At 37.7% G+C, this 16,035-nt stretch overlaps 1 protein-coding gene across 4 annotated transcripts in view; it reads left to right on the top strand.

Annotated features, from left to right (window-relative positions):
• The first annotated feature begins 893 nt into the window (after window positions 1-893).
• Window positions 894-16,035, top strand: part of FYB1 (FYN binding protein 1) — a 161,895-nt gene continuing 146,753 nt past the window's right edge. For 2 of the 4 annotated variants that reach the window (XM_060637637.3, XM_078445104.2), the window contains exon 1: window positions 4,471-4,592. In XM_060637637.3, the coding sequence (XP_060493620.2) occupies window positions 4,590-4,592 (3 nt within the window). In that variant the 5' untranslated portion in view covers window positions 4,471-4,589. Of the gene's footprint in view, window positions 1,547-4,470; window positions 4,593-16,035 lie in introns of those variants that run through there. The other 2 variants (XM_078445107.2, XM_060637630.3) reach the window with 2 other exon arrangements.

The following is a 16,035-nucleotide window of genomic DNA, read 5'->3' as shown; positions in this document are numbered from 1 at the left end:
ATTTTTTCATGTATGACCTTTGTTTCATTCATTAAAGTTCAAATTATTACTAACAAATGATCAAGCCCAATGATCGACCCAACGAGAGTGTGCAATTTGATGATGTCAGTTGAATTTCTTTGTCTTGGAGACCTAGTGAGATAATAGGATTACAACTTAGATTCCACCCCGAGAAGACTATATAAGGACTGAAGAGGTGAGAAGCCATGAAAAGAGAATAGGAAGAGCCATGAATAGAAAACAACAAGACTCAACAGACCCTGAAGAGCCTTATGAGCCCCCAGAGCCCAAGAAAGTGTAAGATAAAAATTATAGCCAAAATAGCAAAAGGAAATCATAAGTAAATTAATATATAACATAGAATTCTATAAACTTTATTCTTTGTCTCTTTGCTTTCCAAGTTAGTTGGTTTGATAAAACACCCCTTAAATAAAGCTTAGATTATTTCTCCATTGTCCTGTTTCAGTAGTTGTCTTAGAGATCAGTAAACGTTTGTCTGGGGTTGGGTTTAAGTTGTAAAGAAAATTCTTTCCTGCTCTTCTTGAATTTAAATACAATTTACTCATCCTGTTGAAATATAGTGGGAACTCCTTTTCTGTTGAAGAATAAGTTCATTTTTTTACTAAAGCTGATTAGTTACTTCTTCCAGAGCATTAATGTTCTGAATGGGTTAAAGCCTGTTTTCATCAAAAATATAAAGTACAAGAGTGAAAATGCATTTTGTTCTCAAAACAAAAAGTGAAAGAGAAATAAGCCAAATCAAGGAACTGCCCATTTCCTCCTGCACACCCTTTTTAAACATGCCTGTTCTTATCCCACTTTCTTCCTGCTATTTTCCACTTGGCTGTTCCATATCTAGCCAAACAGGGGGACTAGAATTTCCTTGAATTTCTATGAATCTATTTTGTGAGTTTGAGTTGTTCTTTGCTGGCAAGCTCAAATGCAAGCTGTTCGAAAGAGACAAGTTTACAAAGTAATGAAGTTTTTTAGCTGACCAGTTTCCCAGTTTGGAAACTCGATGGGTCACTTAGCTTTTCTGTGCTTTAATTTCATCATCACAGAGCACTCATGTAGCGACCATCTCCTAGTGTCTGATGATATTTTGGCCCTGAGTTTTCCTACAGCTTCTCTTAGGCAATGGGTTTCAGGGGAGGCTGTACGCATGCAGAATTAGTGTGCATACTGTATACTGCTTTTATCGGATTCTGAAAGGAACCCATGAACCCAAAAAACAGGTTTAGAAAAATCCAAGTTGCCTTAGGATCTCAGGATGACGGAAGGAAGTATGCAAATCAATTCGCACTGGAGGAGTTTGAAATTTAATTAGGGAGCCAAACTTAATGCAGCCGATACAATGGGAGAACCATAAAAGGCAAACATATCCATTTTGAGCTTCATTTTGTGGTGCAGTCTGCAGGAGGCCAGAAAAAGAGGGAGAAGAGTGAGTATGCAGAAGAGAAGGCTTCCTGGAAGAGGTGAGATTCAACATCCCTCTGTTCTCCTATCTCAGGCTCTTGTCCTGGCATGTTCGTGTTGAGCACATAAAGTAAGTAATCATTTGTTTCTTCTCTAAAATGTTAGCCATTCAGGTTATAAAGCTGAAATTGTGTAAGAGTGTAAGCAATTGTAACCCTCTCCGCTAACCATTTTGACCATGCTCCTTTTAGAAACTGATAGAGACAACACTGACAATGCTTTTAAATAATAATCAGTAAGTAGTGTTAGCTAAATTTGTGAGTGCTATTTCCCTCCATCATCTTGTAAATTGACTTTGAAAACTGAAGCTGGTGGGGCGCCTGGGTGGCTCGGTCGGTTAAGCCTCCGACTTCGGCTCAGGTCACGATCTCACGGTCCGTGAGTTCAAGCCCCTCGTCGGGCTCTGTGCTGACAGTTCAGAGCCTGGAGCCTGTTTCAGATTCTGTGTCTCCCTCTCTCTCTGTCCCTCCCCTGCTCATGCTCTGTCTCTCTCTGTCTCAAAAATAAATAAACGTTAAAAAAAAAATTTTTGAAAAAAAAAAAGAAAACTGAAGCTGGTTTCTGTGACCCACCCCACATTGTTGGGCCTCACTGTCTCCCCCTAGCCATCACCTTCAATGAATACCAAAATGGCAGACTCATTTTACCATTGCCTGAACAAAAACTGTCCTGTAGAATGCAAATTTATGAAAAGAGAATGCATGCTTAAGTATTTAGAGAATTCTAACGACTTGCATCCTCTGAGCTACTTCTGCCCTTCACTAGCAGAAATAATTGCAGTGCCCATACCAGGAAAATAGAACTTTATCTTCTTTAGATGGTATCTCTATATTGTCCATCATCTTCATTGCATTTCCTGTTTCACCTTCCTGCTCAGGGCCTTCGGTCCTTAATTCACTTCACAGGAAATATACTCACATATGTGATACTTGAAATATATTTTAAGTAAAAAAATTAAAACTCCTTGGTGGACTATGAGTTATGGTTGGGAGCTTCAGCCCTTACCTTTTATTTTCTTAGTCAAATTACGTCTCTTAAACATATATTTTTGACAGACTGCTGAATTTATGTCAATAACAACTAAAATTTACCTTAATTATCGTTTGGAAATAAGTACAAATTGAAATGGAATTCAAATGAATGAATTGAAATTCAAAGTCCTCTTAATCAGAGACTTGTCCGGTCTGCTACATCGTTAAGGGAAATTTCTAGATTTCTGTTCATGATACAATTTTTGTCCAACTTACTGGTACAGAGAGGAAAATCATGGAATGACCAAGAATACGTAATTATTATGTACTGCATGGTGAAAATATGTTGTTCAACTTAGTAGTAAACCATGTCAGAACATCAAGATCATTTCTGTCTGCAAGGCTTGCCTGGTGAGCTGTTCACCATCTTGCTGGCATGAGTCATCTGTTCGTCCTTTTGGAGATCAGGCTTGCCTACACCATGGAATTTCCCGGAAACTAAAAAATACTGATGACTGTGTCTCAAACTTAGAGATTTTGATTTGATGGTCTGGGGTGAAGCCAGAAAACTGGGATTTTTTAAAGCATTCCGGGTGATTTTAATGGGCAACCAGGTTGAAAACCACTGCTTTAGACCCTACACTGTACCTGCACTGAAAAAAAAAAAAACTCTGTTTCAGCACATAGTAGATAAAAGGCTTTCTGGTTAGGCTAAAGAATGTCTCCGTTTCAAGGCCTTCTGCCAACAAATGTTTTATATCTAAAAGCATGCCTCATTCCTATACCTGTCTTACCTTGATCCTCCTTTTATTCATTGAGCATTTATTGTGTGCCACTGACTGCAATTTCAGATCCCTGCCTACCCACATAGGTTCTGATCACTCCCTCTTTAAAATACCTGCAGGTTTCAAGGCAGTATCAGGTTCTTTTCCACCCCTGGAACTTGCCCCCTGCTCTGTCTTCATGCTTTGTCCTGGCAATGATTCTATCCATATTTCTAAGCATATCTTGAGTGTGAAAAGGCATTTCCCATTTTAGAGAATAAATACTAGGGAACGTCTTTTTAAATAAAGGATTTGTGTTCTCATGGTGGTAATCAGTATTAGCATCAAGTGAAAAAAATGTGCCTCTCTACTAGGTAAATGCTGTACTTACAAAAAGGTAGGGTACTTACAAAAAGATCTAGAAATTGGCAACCCAAAATTAAGGAATAAGTTGCTTTCCCTTTTCAAGAAGCAACAAAGATGATCTTCTGCCCTTGAAATTGTTTTAGAGTCAGGCTGCATATTCAAAATAAAGGTGATAAATGTGTGTAGCAGAATGTGTTCAGATAGGTATTACAGATAATCGATGGGATTCAGCATCAAACACCATGCCTTAAAAGTATCTAATTTACCAGCATGAGGGATTAAGCCATCTGATGCTAATAAAAATTGCTAAAAAACCTAACAATGAAGCTAGGTTGGCATATGGCTATATTTTTAATGAATGCCATCCGAGAAGCTGGTAGATAGCTCTACCATTTAAATATTGGTAAGATAGAGTTAAATACATTTGGGATTGTTGATTAAAATTATCATGTTCCTTTTGTTCCTCTTAAGATTATAGCTATGTTTTCAACAAGTACTATATACTCAAAATAGAAAAGTCAAAAATTCATCAAAGTACAAAACAAGAATTATTTGTAATAAAACTGACCTAAGTCAACCACTGTTAACATTTTAGATTGTGTCCTTTTTTGATAGATAGATGATAGATGATAGATAGATAGATAGATAGAGATAGATAGATAGATTCACAAATACAGATTCTATATTAAACAGGTTAATAGTGTACACAAAAGTTAATATCCAGGCACTTCTTTAAAAATTCCATGTCATCTTTTGGACTTCAGAACTTCACCAATACCTGTTCTCATATTACTAAAGTATAATAACTTGATAAACCTGGCCAGTTATACAAATATTCTGAGGGCTGAGATAACATGCAAATAAACCTTACATATCAATGTGTGAAGGCTGGACAGACCACACAGTTCAAAATAGGAAGTGCACTCTGCAAAGCTAACTTGCACATTCACTGTCCGAGTTACAGCATCTTCAGGGGCGCCGTGTGTCAGGCATATCAACTCTTTTCAATAAAATGGTAAGTAATAGATTTTATGACTCTCCCTGGTCTCCTGGCAGACATCTCATCTTCTCTACTTAGGGCAGAAACGGGTAGGGATGATTCTTAGCCAGGTCCTCCAAGCCTTTGGGATTTTTGCTTGACCCATTGTTCCATTTGCAAATAAAACTGCTGAGTGTTATACCAGTTGAGTGTCTGTGGCTTCAGGATTTCCCCTTTCTGACTCTACCCTTCAGACTAGAGGAAAGGCTATGACTTACGGAAAGAAAAGCTGCATTCTTTGTCTTTGCCACTTTAAGAAAGTTAGGTGCCAGAATCAGTAATGTAGGCAAGTTTCCTATTATAAGCATTTTGGGTCCCAGAAGAGAACCCCAATGATAAATGTTGGGCAATATTGCTGACGATGAGTGCCATTTTGACCACACTGTGGATTTTATAAAGGAGCTCTTTAGTTTAAAAATGCATTTTGTTATTTTAATTAAGAGAAGCAAACAAAACCCAAATAGTCTAAACCTTAGGGACAGGTTGTGTTCCCAAAGTTAATTGAAGCTCATTATTTGGAGCACATTTAAAATAGTGACTGGGTTCCCAGCTGTACTATAAAAACTAGCTTAACCCGTGATGTAGCTGAACTGCAGTGTTGGTATTGTGCTACGCAGTTTCCTATTTTTTCTCTGTAAAAATGGCCTGTGTTCTCATACATGTAGTGTTCTTATGCTCCCAGAGTCTAGAGGAGAGCTAACTTTCTATCCCATACGCCCCTTCCACCACTCCCCAGTTCCCAGAAGATTAGAGACGGAGTTATCCCTTCTCTCATAAGGGAGAGGGTTGCTTCCTTTGCCAACCCCTGGTGAAAAGAGGGGGATTGAGACAATGACTCCTGCAGCTACTCAGTTGGGGAAGGGAATGCCCTGCAGGCATTGAGATAGAGAGGGCAAAGAGTTCATGGGATGTGTTTATAAGTCTGGAAACTCTCAAGCCAGAATGGGGAACTACAGAGGTGAGAGATAGTAACTTTGCCATGGAGGAGAAGAGACGGGGTCAGAGTTATGGACTCATAGCAGGGACGAATGAGCAGCCATGGAGGAAATGGTGGCACACGGATCCTACCTGCAGCCACACTCTTAGAGGAAAGCAGTCACCTGTCAAGATGGCACTTACAAGTTCTTGTAGTGTTCCCAACTGGGCCTTTAGGTTTCAGATTCTGAGAAGAATGCTTGACCTTAATTACTGATAGCCTTTCCCAAAATAAGTGATATTTACCGAGGTATTTAGATTTTTTTCAGGGGAAACAAGATGAATAACACCAAAAAAAAAAAAAAAAAGTTTAACTGGATAGTGTGTATTTGGTGCAATATATAAGCAATGTTTTCTTAGGGGTTTACTGTCTCCCTATTACAGAAGTAACACATAGTGTTAAAGAAAATTTCTTAGAAATATAGATCTGCAGAAATGAAACAATATATGTTTTCTGTGGTTTCAACACCTGGGGGTGATCATTGTGAAGTAAATACAAATCCTTTAGAATTTCATCATTTTAAAATATGTTTTATAAATATGATTTTCTATAAGTGCTATCATACTTTATAAGCCATTTCCTTGCCTGCTTTTTTATTTAAAATATCTTGAATAATATCTGAGTTATGCTATCATTTTTAATGATGAATCATTTTTCCATGATTTAATCATTTCCATATAGTTAGACATTTAGATTGTTTCTTATTTTTCTTTCTTCATGGTAATACAGGCAATATATTCATTTATACACATCACTACTCAAGAAAGGCATAGAGTTGGCCCATGTTCTTTAGTACGTGATTCCACATTTTAGAAGTGGAAGGACATGGCAACAGAATTCTAATTCTCAACAGCTGCCCCTGTGGAAATTGACTTGATAACTTAGACAAATTATCTCACCTCATGGTGAAAATGAAAAAAATAGGGTAAACTCATCTTTATGACAAGTAATTTTAGGTACATTTCAATTTGCTTAATTTTCTGGATGAAAAAGGTGGAACAGATATCTAATGCAGAAATTTTTGTATGTTGATGGTGGGTGAGGAAAAAAATCTTTTATGAATACATTTGGAAGTTTAAGAAATGGAGTAATGATCGGTTTTGCAGTTTCTGTTTGTGTGTTTGCTTGTTTTGCTCCTTTCATTCAACTTTCAGTTGACATGTGAGCTACTGACAAAAGAAATGTGCTATCACCCACACAACCTTTCAACAAAGATTTGTTGAGCCTCTACTCCAGGCTGGGGTTTGGCTGGATCAGAATGCGGGGTGAACAACACAACTGGGTCCTAGAGCTTCCACTCAGGGCAGTGGATCTCAAACTTTAGCACGCATCTGAATCACCCGGACGGTAAGGGACAGGGCCTAACATTTTGCATTTCTAATAAGTTTTCAGATACTGCTGCTGACCCAGGCACTTGGAGAACCACAGTTTGGTAGAAGAGATAGATCAAAGTTAATCAAAGTAAACACATGAAATACCTGGTAGTGACTTCTGAAGGAGGTAAATAGGAGCTGAGATAGAAGATAGAAAGGAGACATCCTCTTTAGGGCTCTGATCCCTGATAAAGTGAGATTTAAACCAAAGCGCTGGGTCTCAACTCTGGCTGCACATTAGAATCACTTGAGCAGTTACAAGTCATACCCATTCCCAAGGCGCCAAACAAGAAAACCTTGAGGCGGGAGGTGGGGCCCAGTGAGGGTTGAGAACTGCTGCACCAAACAGTAAGAATGAGCAGGACACAGGAAACGAGGCAGTCAGAACCACTTCAAGCAGTAGAAATGGCAGGTGCAGAAGATGTGAGACAGGGGACAGCTTGGATTGGCAAAAATGCCAGAATGGCTAGAGGATAATCAAGAGAAGAGTGGCAAGAGATGGTTTTAAGGAAGAGGCATCAGCCCAGGGATTCGATCTTAGGTTGTTCACCCCAGCAGTCATTGGTGACCCCTAAGCAAAGGAGTGAGTGCCGTTATCTGGTTTACATTTTGAGAAGAGGGCTACTTCTGAAGTGACATTCGTACTCTGCAGGCAGCCTTGACTATGCTTGGGCTTAAATATTGACTTTCTCCCTCATCCTTTAAAATTGGCTCTAATTTGAATGCAGCCAAGTTAGAGAATAAATAGTGTAGGGTTTCTGAAGGAAACAGGTTTAGGGGCCTTCAGATAATTTGGATGGCTTTAGTGAAAGCCCAGTTGAGAGCTGGTGTCCCAGGGAAATCAGAGAACATAAAAAGTGAGCTAGAAGGATCCCTTTAAGAGCTAGGGTTCCAACCCTCACCTTTCAAGTACAATGTGATTCTTTTTCTTATTGCATAAGCCGGAGGGGCCTGAATAATATGCTGATACCCCCCAAACGGAAATCCATTCACCTCTACATGTTTTTCCCCAACTCCACTACCTGGCTTGTATCCTCTTCTTCTGCAAAAGGAGACACACCAGCAAAATCTAGCTTGGTGTGTTAAAAAAAAAAAAAAAAAAAAAAAAAAAAAATCCTGTGCTATGATAAGCAAGTTTTAAGTCAAGGATGAGAGTTCAAATCCTAAAGGATCTTTCTCATCCACACATCAAGACCCATAGGAGGAAATGAGAGTCACTTCTTGGAGCACATTTTAGCATACATTAAATGTGTTGCAGCCTTGTTCTTAAGGCAAGCGGGTGTGGGACTCCAGCTCTTGATTTGGTAACTTCAGTATCACTTCCCCAATTTTCCAAGTTGCATCCCATCTGCCCTCTCTGTCCTCTCATGTCATTCATTTTTAAAATATTATGGCACGAAAAACGTAAAATAAAATATTATGGTATGTTATGAAACAAATCATATAACAAATTCTCACATACCACCCAGATCTCATGCATATTACCATTCTGCCATAATATTGCCATTTTGCCATCTTTTCAAAAAAAATGAAAAAGACAAAGTGGAATCTCTCTTTTTCTCCTTCCCAGTTCCATGTCCCTCCCTCCAACAGTAGAGGGACACTGCTCTGAAAGCAGCATCTCACCTGCTGCCATGTTTTTATGTTTTTATTTCATCTGCCTGTATCTATAAAATAATATATAGAACTGTTTTGCTTGGTTTCATTTGCTTATGATTTCTGCATATGCTTTTTTCTCACTGGTATGTCTTCAAGATGTATCCATTTGGTCACATGCAGGTCTGGTTCAAATTATTTACTTGTTATGTAGTTATATTGCAATTCATTCATGTAGACTCTCAACATTTAATTTGTTGTCATTATTTTCAATTTCAAATGATACTAGAATGAGTATGTTTGTACATAAAGGGAATGGGCACCTTCAAGGTTATTGAATGTCATAGCAAATGGTTCTCCAAAGTCATTGTAACAATTTACATCTCACCCTGGGGTGCCTGGGTGACTCAGTTGGGTAAGCACCTGACTCTTGATCTCAGCCCAAGTCATGATCTCAGGATCTTGAGTTCAAGCCCCTCATTGGGCTCCATGCTGGGCGTGGAGCCTACTTTAAGGATTGATGGATTTAATAAATCCATATCATCCCCAATATCAGTTTGTCAGGCTTACTGATAGAGCTCTGAGAATTTGTTATATGTAAAACCCCATTTCATTGTTGATTTAATTTTCCTGATTATTACTAAGATGAAACATGTTTTCCTAAGTTTATTGACTATTCACATGGTTTGTCCTCTTCACATGGTTTGTCCATTTTCTCATAGATCGTCTTTTCATGTTGATTTATCAAAAATCTTTACCCATTTCTAGGCGCTAATCATGGGTCAATTGTGTGCATTGTGAATTTTATGTCCCATGGCTTCTTTTTTCTTTATTTTTTGTTGTCTCTTTTTTATAGAGAAGTTTTACATCTTAATGCTAACAAATTTAAAAATAAGTCATTTATCATTTCTGGTTTTGATGTCCTTTTAAAGAAGTTATTCCCCACTCCCAAATAGTAAAGCTATTTCCTAACCTCTCCCTTTTCGCTTTAATCATCAAGATTTTATTTATACTTGTGATGTGAAGTAGTCATCTAATATATTCCCTTGTGGGTAACCAATTTAGTACTATTTATTTTAGTCTGTTCTTTTCTCCTACCACTTTCTAATGCCTCCTTGGCCATATGTCCATTTGCCATATATAGTGACTCCACTTCTAGGCTCCCGATTCTGTCATACTGGTCAATATGTCTCATAAAGTTCCAAGTTTGTGTCTTACGTCTTACTCATCTGCTGTGGATTCATATATCCTTTTACCCTAATATATACACTCTTGCCTACTATCTAACAATTTCTACAGTTATTGAGGATTTCCATTATTATTCTCCCCAACACAACAGGAACCTAAAAATAGTGTGATTATTCATTGAACACAATCCTCCAATCCTATTCCTACTTCTTAAAACTTCTTCTTGGAAGAGATGTGTGTCATTTTCACTCACACTTAATTGACCAAAATAAGTCACACATATCTCAGCTGAAAGGACAGACATGTAGGGATGTATAATCATCATGCATTCAGGGTAATAGTAGAGATGGGGACCCACTTGGAAGAAGAATATTATATACTACAATGTATATTGCTCTTTGTGTGACTGAAAACATCTTCATTTTTACTTCATTCTTAAGTGATAGATTACCTGTGTATAAATATTCTAAATTGATAGTTACTTTCCCTCAGAACTTTATTTTTTTAAGTGTGTATTTATTTTTGAAAGAGAGAGAGAGAGAGAGAGAGAGTGAGGGAAAGTGGGAGCATGAGAGAGAGAGTAGGGGAGGGGCAGAGAAAGAGGGAGAAAGAAAGAATCCCAAGCAGGCTCTGCACTGACAGCAGATGGAGGGCTTCGTCTCACAAACCTGATCATGACCTGAGCTGAAATCACACTTAACCAACTGAGCCACACAGGCACCCCCCTGTCAGCAGTTTAAAGACTTATTCCATTGGCTTCCGACTTTTGTTATTGTTGGTATAATTGTGCTGTAAAATCTGTCATTCTCTGTAGGTGAGATTCTGTCATTCCCTTTAAGATGTTTATCTTTATGTTCTGCAGCTTTACTACACTTCATAGAGATGTGAATTTATTTTTATTTATCCTGCTTGGTACTCAGCATATTGATTTAATGAGGAGCCTACAATATTTTTATATAAAGAACCAAATAGTAAATAGTTTAGGCTTTGCAGCCTTACAGTCTCTCTCACAACCATTCAGCTCTACCACTGTAGTCTGAAAGCATCCACAGACAATACATAAACAAATGGGTATGACTGTGTTCCAATAAAACTTTATTTATAAAAACAGGTGGCAGGCTAAATTTGGCCCACAGGCTGTAGTTGCCTGAATTAAAGCCTAATAACTTTTTTCAATTCTGCAAAATTCTTGGCTATTATTTCCTCAAAACAATTACTCTATCATTTTGTCCTTCCTAGTTTTTGTTTGTTGGTTGGTTGGGTTTTTTGGGTGTTTTTGTTTTTGTTTTTGTTTTTGTTTAGAATCTCTATTAGATAAAAGTCCCATGCTATCCTCCACATTTTTTATCTCTGTGTCTCTGTGTGATGAATTCTAAGTCAGTTTATCAACTTCATCTTTCAATCCACTAAGTTTTTCTTCACCTGTGTCCAGGATGACCAATTTTCTCAGCTTGCCCAGTGCTTTCCCAGTTTTAGCACTAAAGTCTTATGCCCCAGAAATTTCTAAGGCTCAGACAAGCCAGGGTAGTTTTTCACCCTATTTATGCCCAATTCATGTTTTATCCCATATACTGAATTTTTGTTTCCATGATTAAGTTTTCATTTCCAACTTTGAATTAATTGTTTTTACCTAATATCTACCTAATTTGTTTCAAATATTCTTATATTCTCCTATGGATGTTATTCATATATTTGTTTCCTAATTATTTGTGAATTTGCAAAGTCATTTTCAGATTGCTCTACTATTTTAATTGAATAGATTAAATCTTCATATTTAATTGTTGCTTTTGTTAGGGTTTTATTTCTTATTAATATTTTTCTTCCCATATTTTGGAATTTTGTGTTGTAGACCCATTTTGAAAAGGTTTTCTCAGTTGGTTAGTTTTTTTCATCCGAACTGCCTTCCCTAGTGTTGTGCTTCTCTCCACTACTTCTTCTTGAGGACTCCAGCCCAGAGCCAGGTCTATATCGACTGGCATGTGATCAGGTTCACAGTAATATTGGGAATATTCATTACTAAGTCACCTGGCATCTTGGCCCAGTTCCTGTTCTGGGACTGCGTCTACCCCAGGGTTTCTCAAATCAGCACTTTTGTGAATTGTGGCATATTTAATAGCATCTCTGCCCTCTTCCCACTGGATGTCAGTAGTACCCTTGCCCCCCTCATTGTGGCAATATACAAAGCATTTCCAGGTATTACAAAATGCCCCCACCATGATTTATTACTCTATTAAAATCACCCCCAGTTGAAAACTGCTGCTCTATCCTAAGGCAATTCTTAGTGGCAGGTCATCTGGTCTCCTTATATAAAGCTTGAATAACTAAAAAAAAAAAAAAAAAAAAGCATATCTGTCCTTGCCCTTGGTTTCAAAGAGTGACCCTAGCTCTGGCTTTCAGGTTACCCTATAGGGCTGAAGTAACAAATGTCTTCATAACCTGAACTGACAGCCCAATTTACCTGCCCACTAGTCTCACTCACAGCCTTATGTTTCTGATATAGAAATGTTTATCTTTAAATTTTCTCATTTTATATTCTACCTATCACTGACATGAGGTTAGGTCAGTGAGAGAGCCACAAAACTTTAATTTATTGACCAGAACTTAATTCTTCTTCTCTTTCTCTTTTCCCTCACTTCCCTTTAGCTTCATATCTTTCTTTCTTCCTCTCTCCCTTCATCCTTGATCAGTGACATTGGGTAAATCAACAAAGTGGAAGAAATATGTCATCACCAGGGTTGATGAGCTAGTGGGAGAATTAGTTCAGTGTCTTCAGGGCTCCACTTCTCCCTTTTACTCCTATCCCAACCTATTAAGACAGCAGCTCTCAAAGTATGCTCCCTAAACCAGCAACATCAACATCGCCTGGGAACATAATGGGAATTCTTGGGCTCTACCCAAGACTGACTAAGTAAGTTCTAGGAGTGGGACCCAGCCACTTGTGTGTTCCAAGCCCTCCAGGTGATTCTGATGCATAAAAAAGTTTGAGATCTCCTGCACTAAGACTTAGCTAAAGAGGTTTGAACCAGTGATTCTCAGCCTGACTGCATATTGCAATTGCCTGTTAAACTTCATACAATTGCATGAGCCATTCGCCAAAAGATTCTGATTCAGCTCAGGCAGGGCTCAGGTTCTTTTATCTTTTAAATTCCCCCAAATGATGGGGTACCTGAGTGCTTCAGTTGTTTGAGCATCTGTCTCTTGATTTTGGCTCAGGTCCTGATCTCACAGTGGTGGGATTGAGCCCAGAGTGGGGCTCTGTGCTGACAGTGAGAAGGCTGCTTGGGATTCTCTCTCCCTCTCTCTCTGCCCCTCCCCTGCTCACACACGTGCTCTCTCTCTCAAAATACATAAATTAAGATTTCAAATAAATAAATAAATTCCCGCAAATGATTCAAATATCTAGTTCAATTTTGCATTATTCGTGTCCCACTCACCCATTTTAATGATCACTGATGCCAAGTCTTACCCAGTATTTCAGGAATTCTACATGGAAGTGGGTAAACTTCTAGTGAAAAAGTTGAAAATCAATCTCATCTGGAAGTGGACTTTCCTGGGTTTGAATCTCAGTGTTGCCCATTTTCAGCTATGTGACTTTGAACAATTTACCCTCTGTATGCCTCAGTTTCTCCCTCTGTGAAAAACGGGATGAATAACTATACCTATTACTAGGGTTGTTGTAAGGATTACATAGGCTGATGTAGGAATATCTTCAGAATAATGCCTGTCACACAACAAAAGCCACGCAAAATTTCTCTGAATTATTTATTTTGTAAGTAAAACATGCAAAGCACCTTCAAAATAAACTTGTCAAAATAAGTGTTTTGAGAAGGAAAATTTTTTTAAAAAGCAGTTATAGAATGTTTCTTTTTTTTTTTTCATATTGGAAACTTTGCTTTAGAAGGCCCACTTTCTCCCAAAAATGTTATATCCTCTTTAAAAATATTGATTCAATAAAAATTAACTTCTTTCATTAAAATGTTTTAGAATTTTACCATATGGTTTTTAACATCAGCTAGTGGAATTATAAAACCGGAGCTCAGAATCATTTTTCTATAGTCAAATTTGAGCTTCATAAACTGATAAGCCAACAATAAATTCAACCCTTATGTAAATCCTGGCAGAGGTCAAAAGAAGTGGAACTGAAATAAACATCTGCTGAATTTGATCTATGACAGATACTTAGCTGAAAGAATTTGTGTGAAATATGGTGAAAACATTTTAATAAGGTAGATACGTGGGAGGTTTAACTTGAGTAAATACATTTTGAGGTGTGAATGTATAAACATCATCCAAAAACCACCAGCAATTTTATCACTACAACTTTGAAAGACAAGTAGTTAAGTTGAGTTTATCACCAGAGGACATTCACCAGAAAGAAACTAATTTTATCACTTGTACCCACAACTGCATGAGACAGCATTTCAGGGCTGGGTGGAGTTTTTTTAATAGCAGAACACAGCCACTCCAACACAATAGGGCTTAGATACATACTGTTTAAATTAGTTACCTAGGGTGTGGATGAGCAGGGGAATTTCCAAACTATCTGTTGTTAATTATCAGGCAAACAAAGAGAAGATTGTAACTTCAGATTTCTAAGCAAAGTCCACCTGTGGCTACTGAGTATGCAGAGCTTAGATGGTTTCAATTCTCAATAGATGTAAAAATTAACCAACTTAAGCAAACATTGATTGAATTTGATAAGAGGGGCATGGAGGGAGGAAATTCTAGAAAGTAGCCAGAATAACCATGTTTTCATGATTAATTAGACAAGAAAACTCAGATATAACTTCTATATGTCTTGACTCTTCTACATCCCTATTTTCTCACTGTTCTTCCCTTCCATGTGGTAAATCCTCCTATTTAATTTGTAAGCCACAGACATGGAAAAGAAAGAAAAAGAAAGAAAGAAAGAAAGAAAGAAAGAAAGAAAGAAAGAAAGAAAGAAAGAAAGAAAGAAAGAAAGAAAGAAGAAAGAAAGAAAAAAGAGAGGGAGGGAGGGAGGAAAGAAGGAAGGAAGGAAGGAAGGAAGGAAGGAAGGAAGGAAAAATCTGTCAGAACATTCTTAAGAAGTGATGCTACAACTACTCTTTCTTTGATCAGTGAAAACACTGGTTTTTCTCTTCTTTAAGGGTTCATTACAGACAGGCAGTCAATCCAGAGGTGAGAGAATATTGCTTTCTTGGGCAAGTAATTTGCAAGAATTAGAAACATAGCACATCTTTGCATTTGTAATATCTACATTACTGGTTCCATTGTTAAGGTCTGTATTGAACTGAACAGCTATGGATACTGCATTTATAAATACTTTTAGAGAAGGATTCTATTTAACAGTATACTACTTTAATTATTCTAGTAAATTTGTATGTTTAAGTGTTCTGCCCTCATGAAAAATGATAAAGGGCTCTTGGAACCAGTAGGCTGAGGCTGGAAGCCTTGCCCCAACTGAAAATTCTGTTTTCACATGCACTCTGGGTAGCTTTGTTTCTCCTTGCTGCCTTCCCACACTGAGGCTTGGTCAGTCTCCATTATGAGATCCACTTGATTTTTTACATGAGTTACCCACTTTTTATGTTACCTGCTTGGTTCCTGGAAACACTGCCAGTGGCAACTCCAGATTAGATGGTTTCCCTTTCTGGCTTTAATATTCTATGAGTGGAATAAATTACATAGTTTTAGATATAGAAAGAGTCATGATAAGGTTTGGTAAGCCTTGCCTTCTGGGTAGGCAGCTGATTTTGGACATGTTTGGATTGGAAACAGTGTCCAGGTTTAAGAAAAAGATCCGATTTAAATGCATAACAGCCTACCAGGGGTTTCTGAACCAGTCTTGAGTTGTATGTGGGTATAGGGGTGGGGGAGGTTGTTAAAAATTTGGTATCAAATAGGGTATTGAATTCTGCAACTTACTCTAAAATGCATCAAAAACCAAAGGTGAATGGATGTGGCAAAGCAAAGAATAGCAAAATAATAACAATTAAAGCATCTAGGTTAAGTATATTGATGTTCACTTTCAAGTTCAACTTTTGGATATGCTTATAATTTTTCATAATAAAAAGTAAGGTGGAAAGTTTAAGTGTCAGACAGACTGAACAAACAGAGCTGGAAATTTTAACATAATACTCCACTCTACATACTTTTTGGCCAGTGCACTTTTGCATCCTCCACGTATCACTCTATATCAACACAAAACCCTTTTCCCTCTACATGTAACTATCTTCATCATTTTCCTCTCTTGTAAATATGAGATGCATGATGATGAGAATTAAAAAAAATATATATAGGAGAA

Source organism: Panthera onca, chromosome A1 (assembly GCF_046562875.1).
Source record: "Panthera onca isolate mPanOnc1 chromosome A1, mPanOnc1 haplotype 2, whole genome shotgun sequence".
Lineage (NCBI taxonomy): Eukaryota > Metazoa > Chordata > Mammalia > Carnivora > Felidae > Panthera > Panthera onca.
This window is presented reverse-complemented; position numbering and strand designations above follow the sequence as displayed.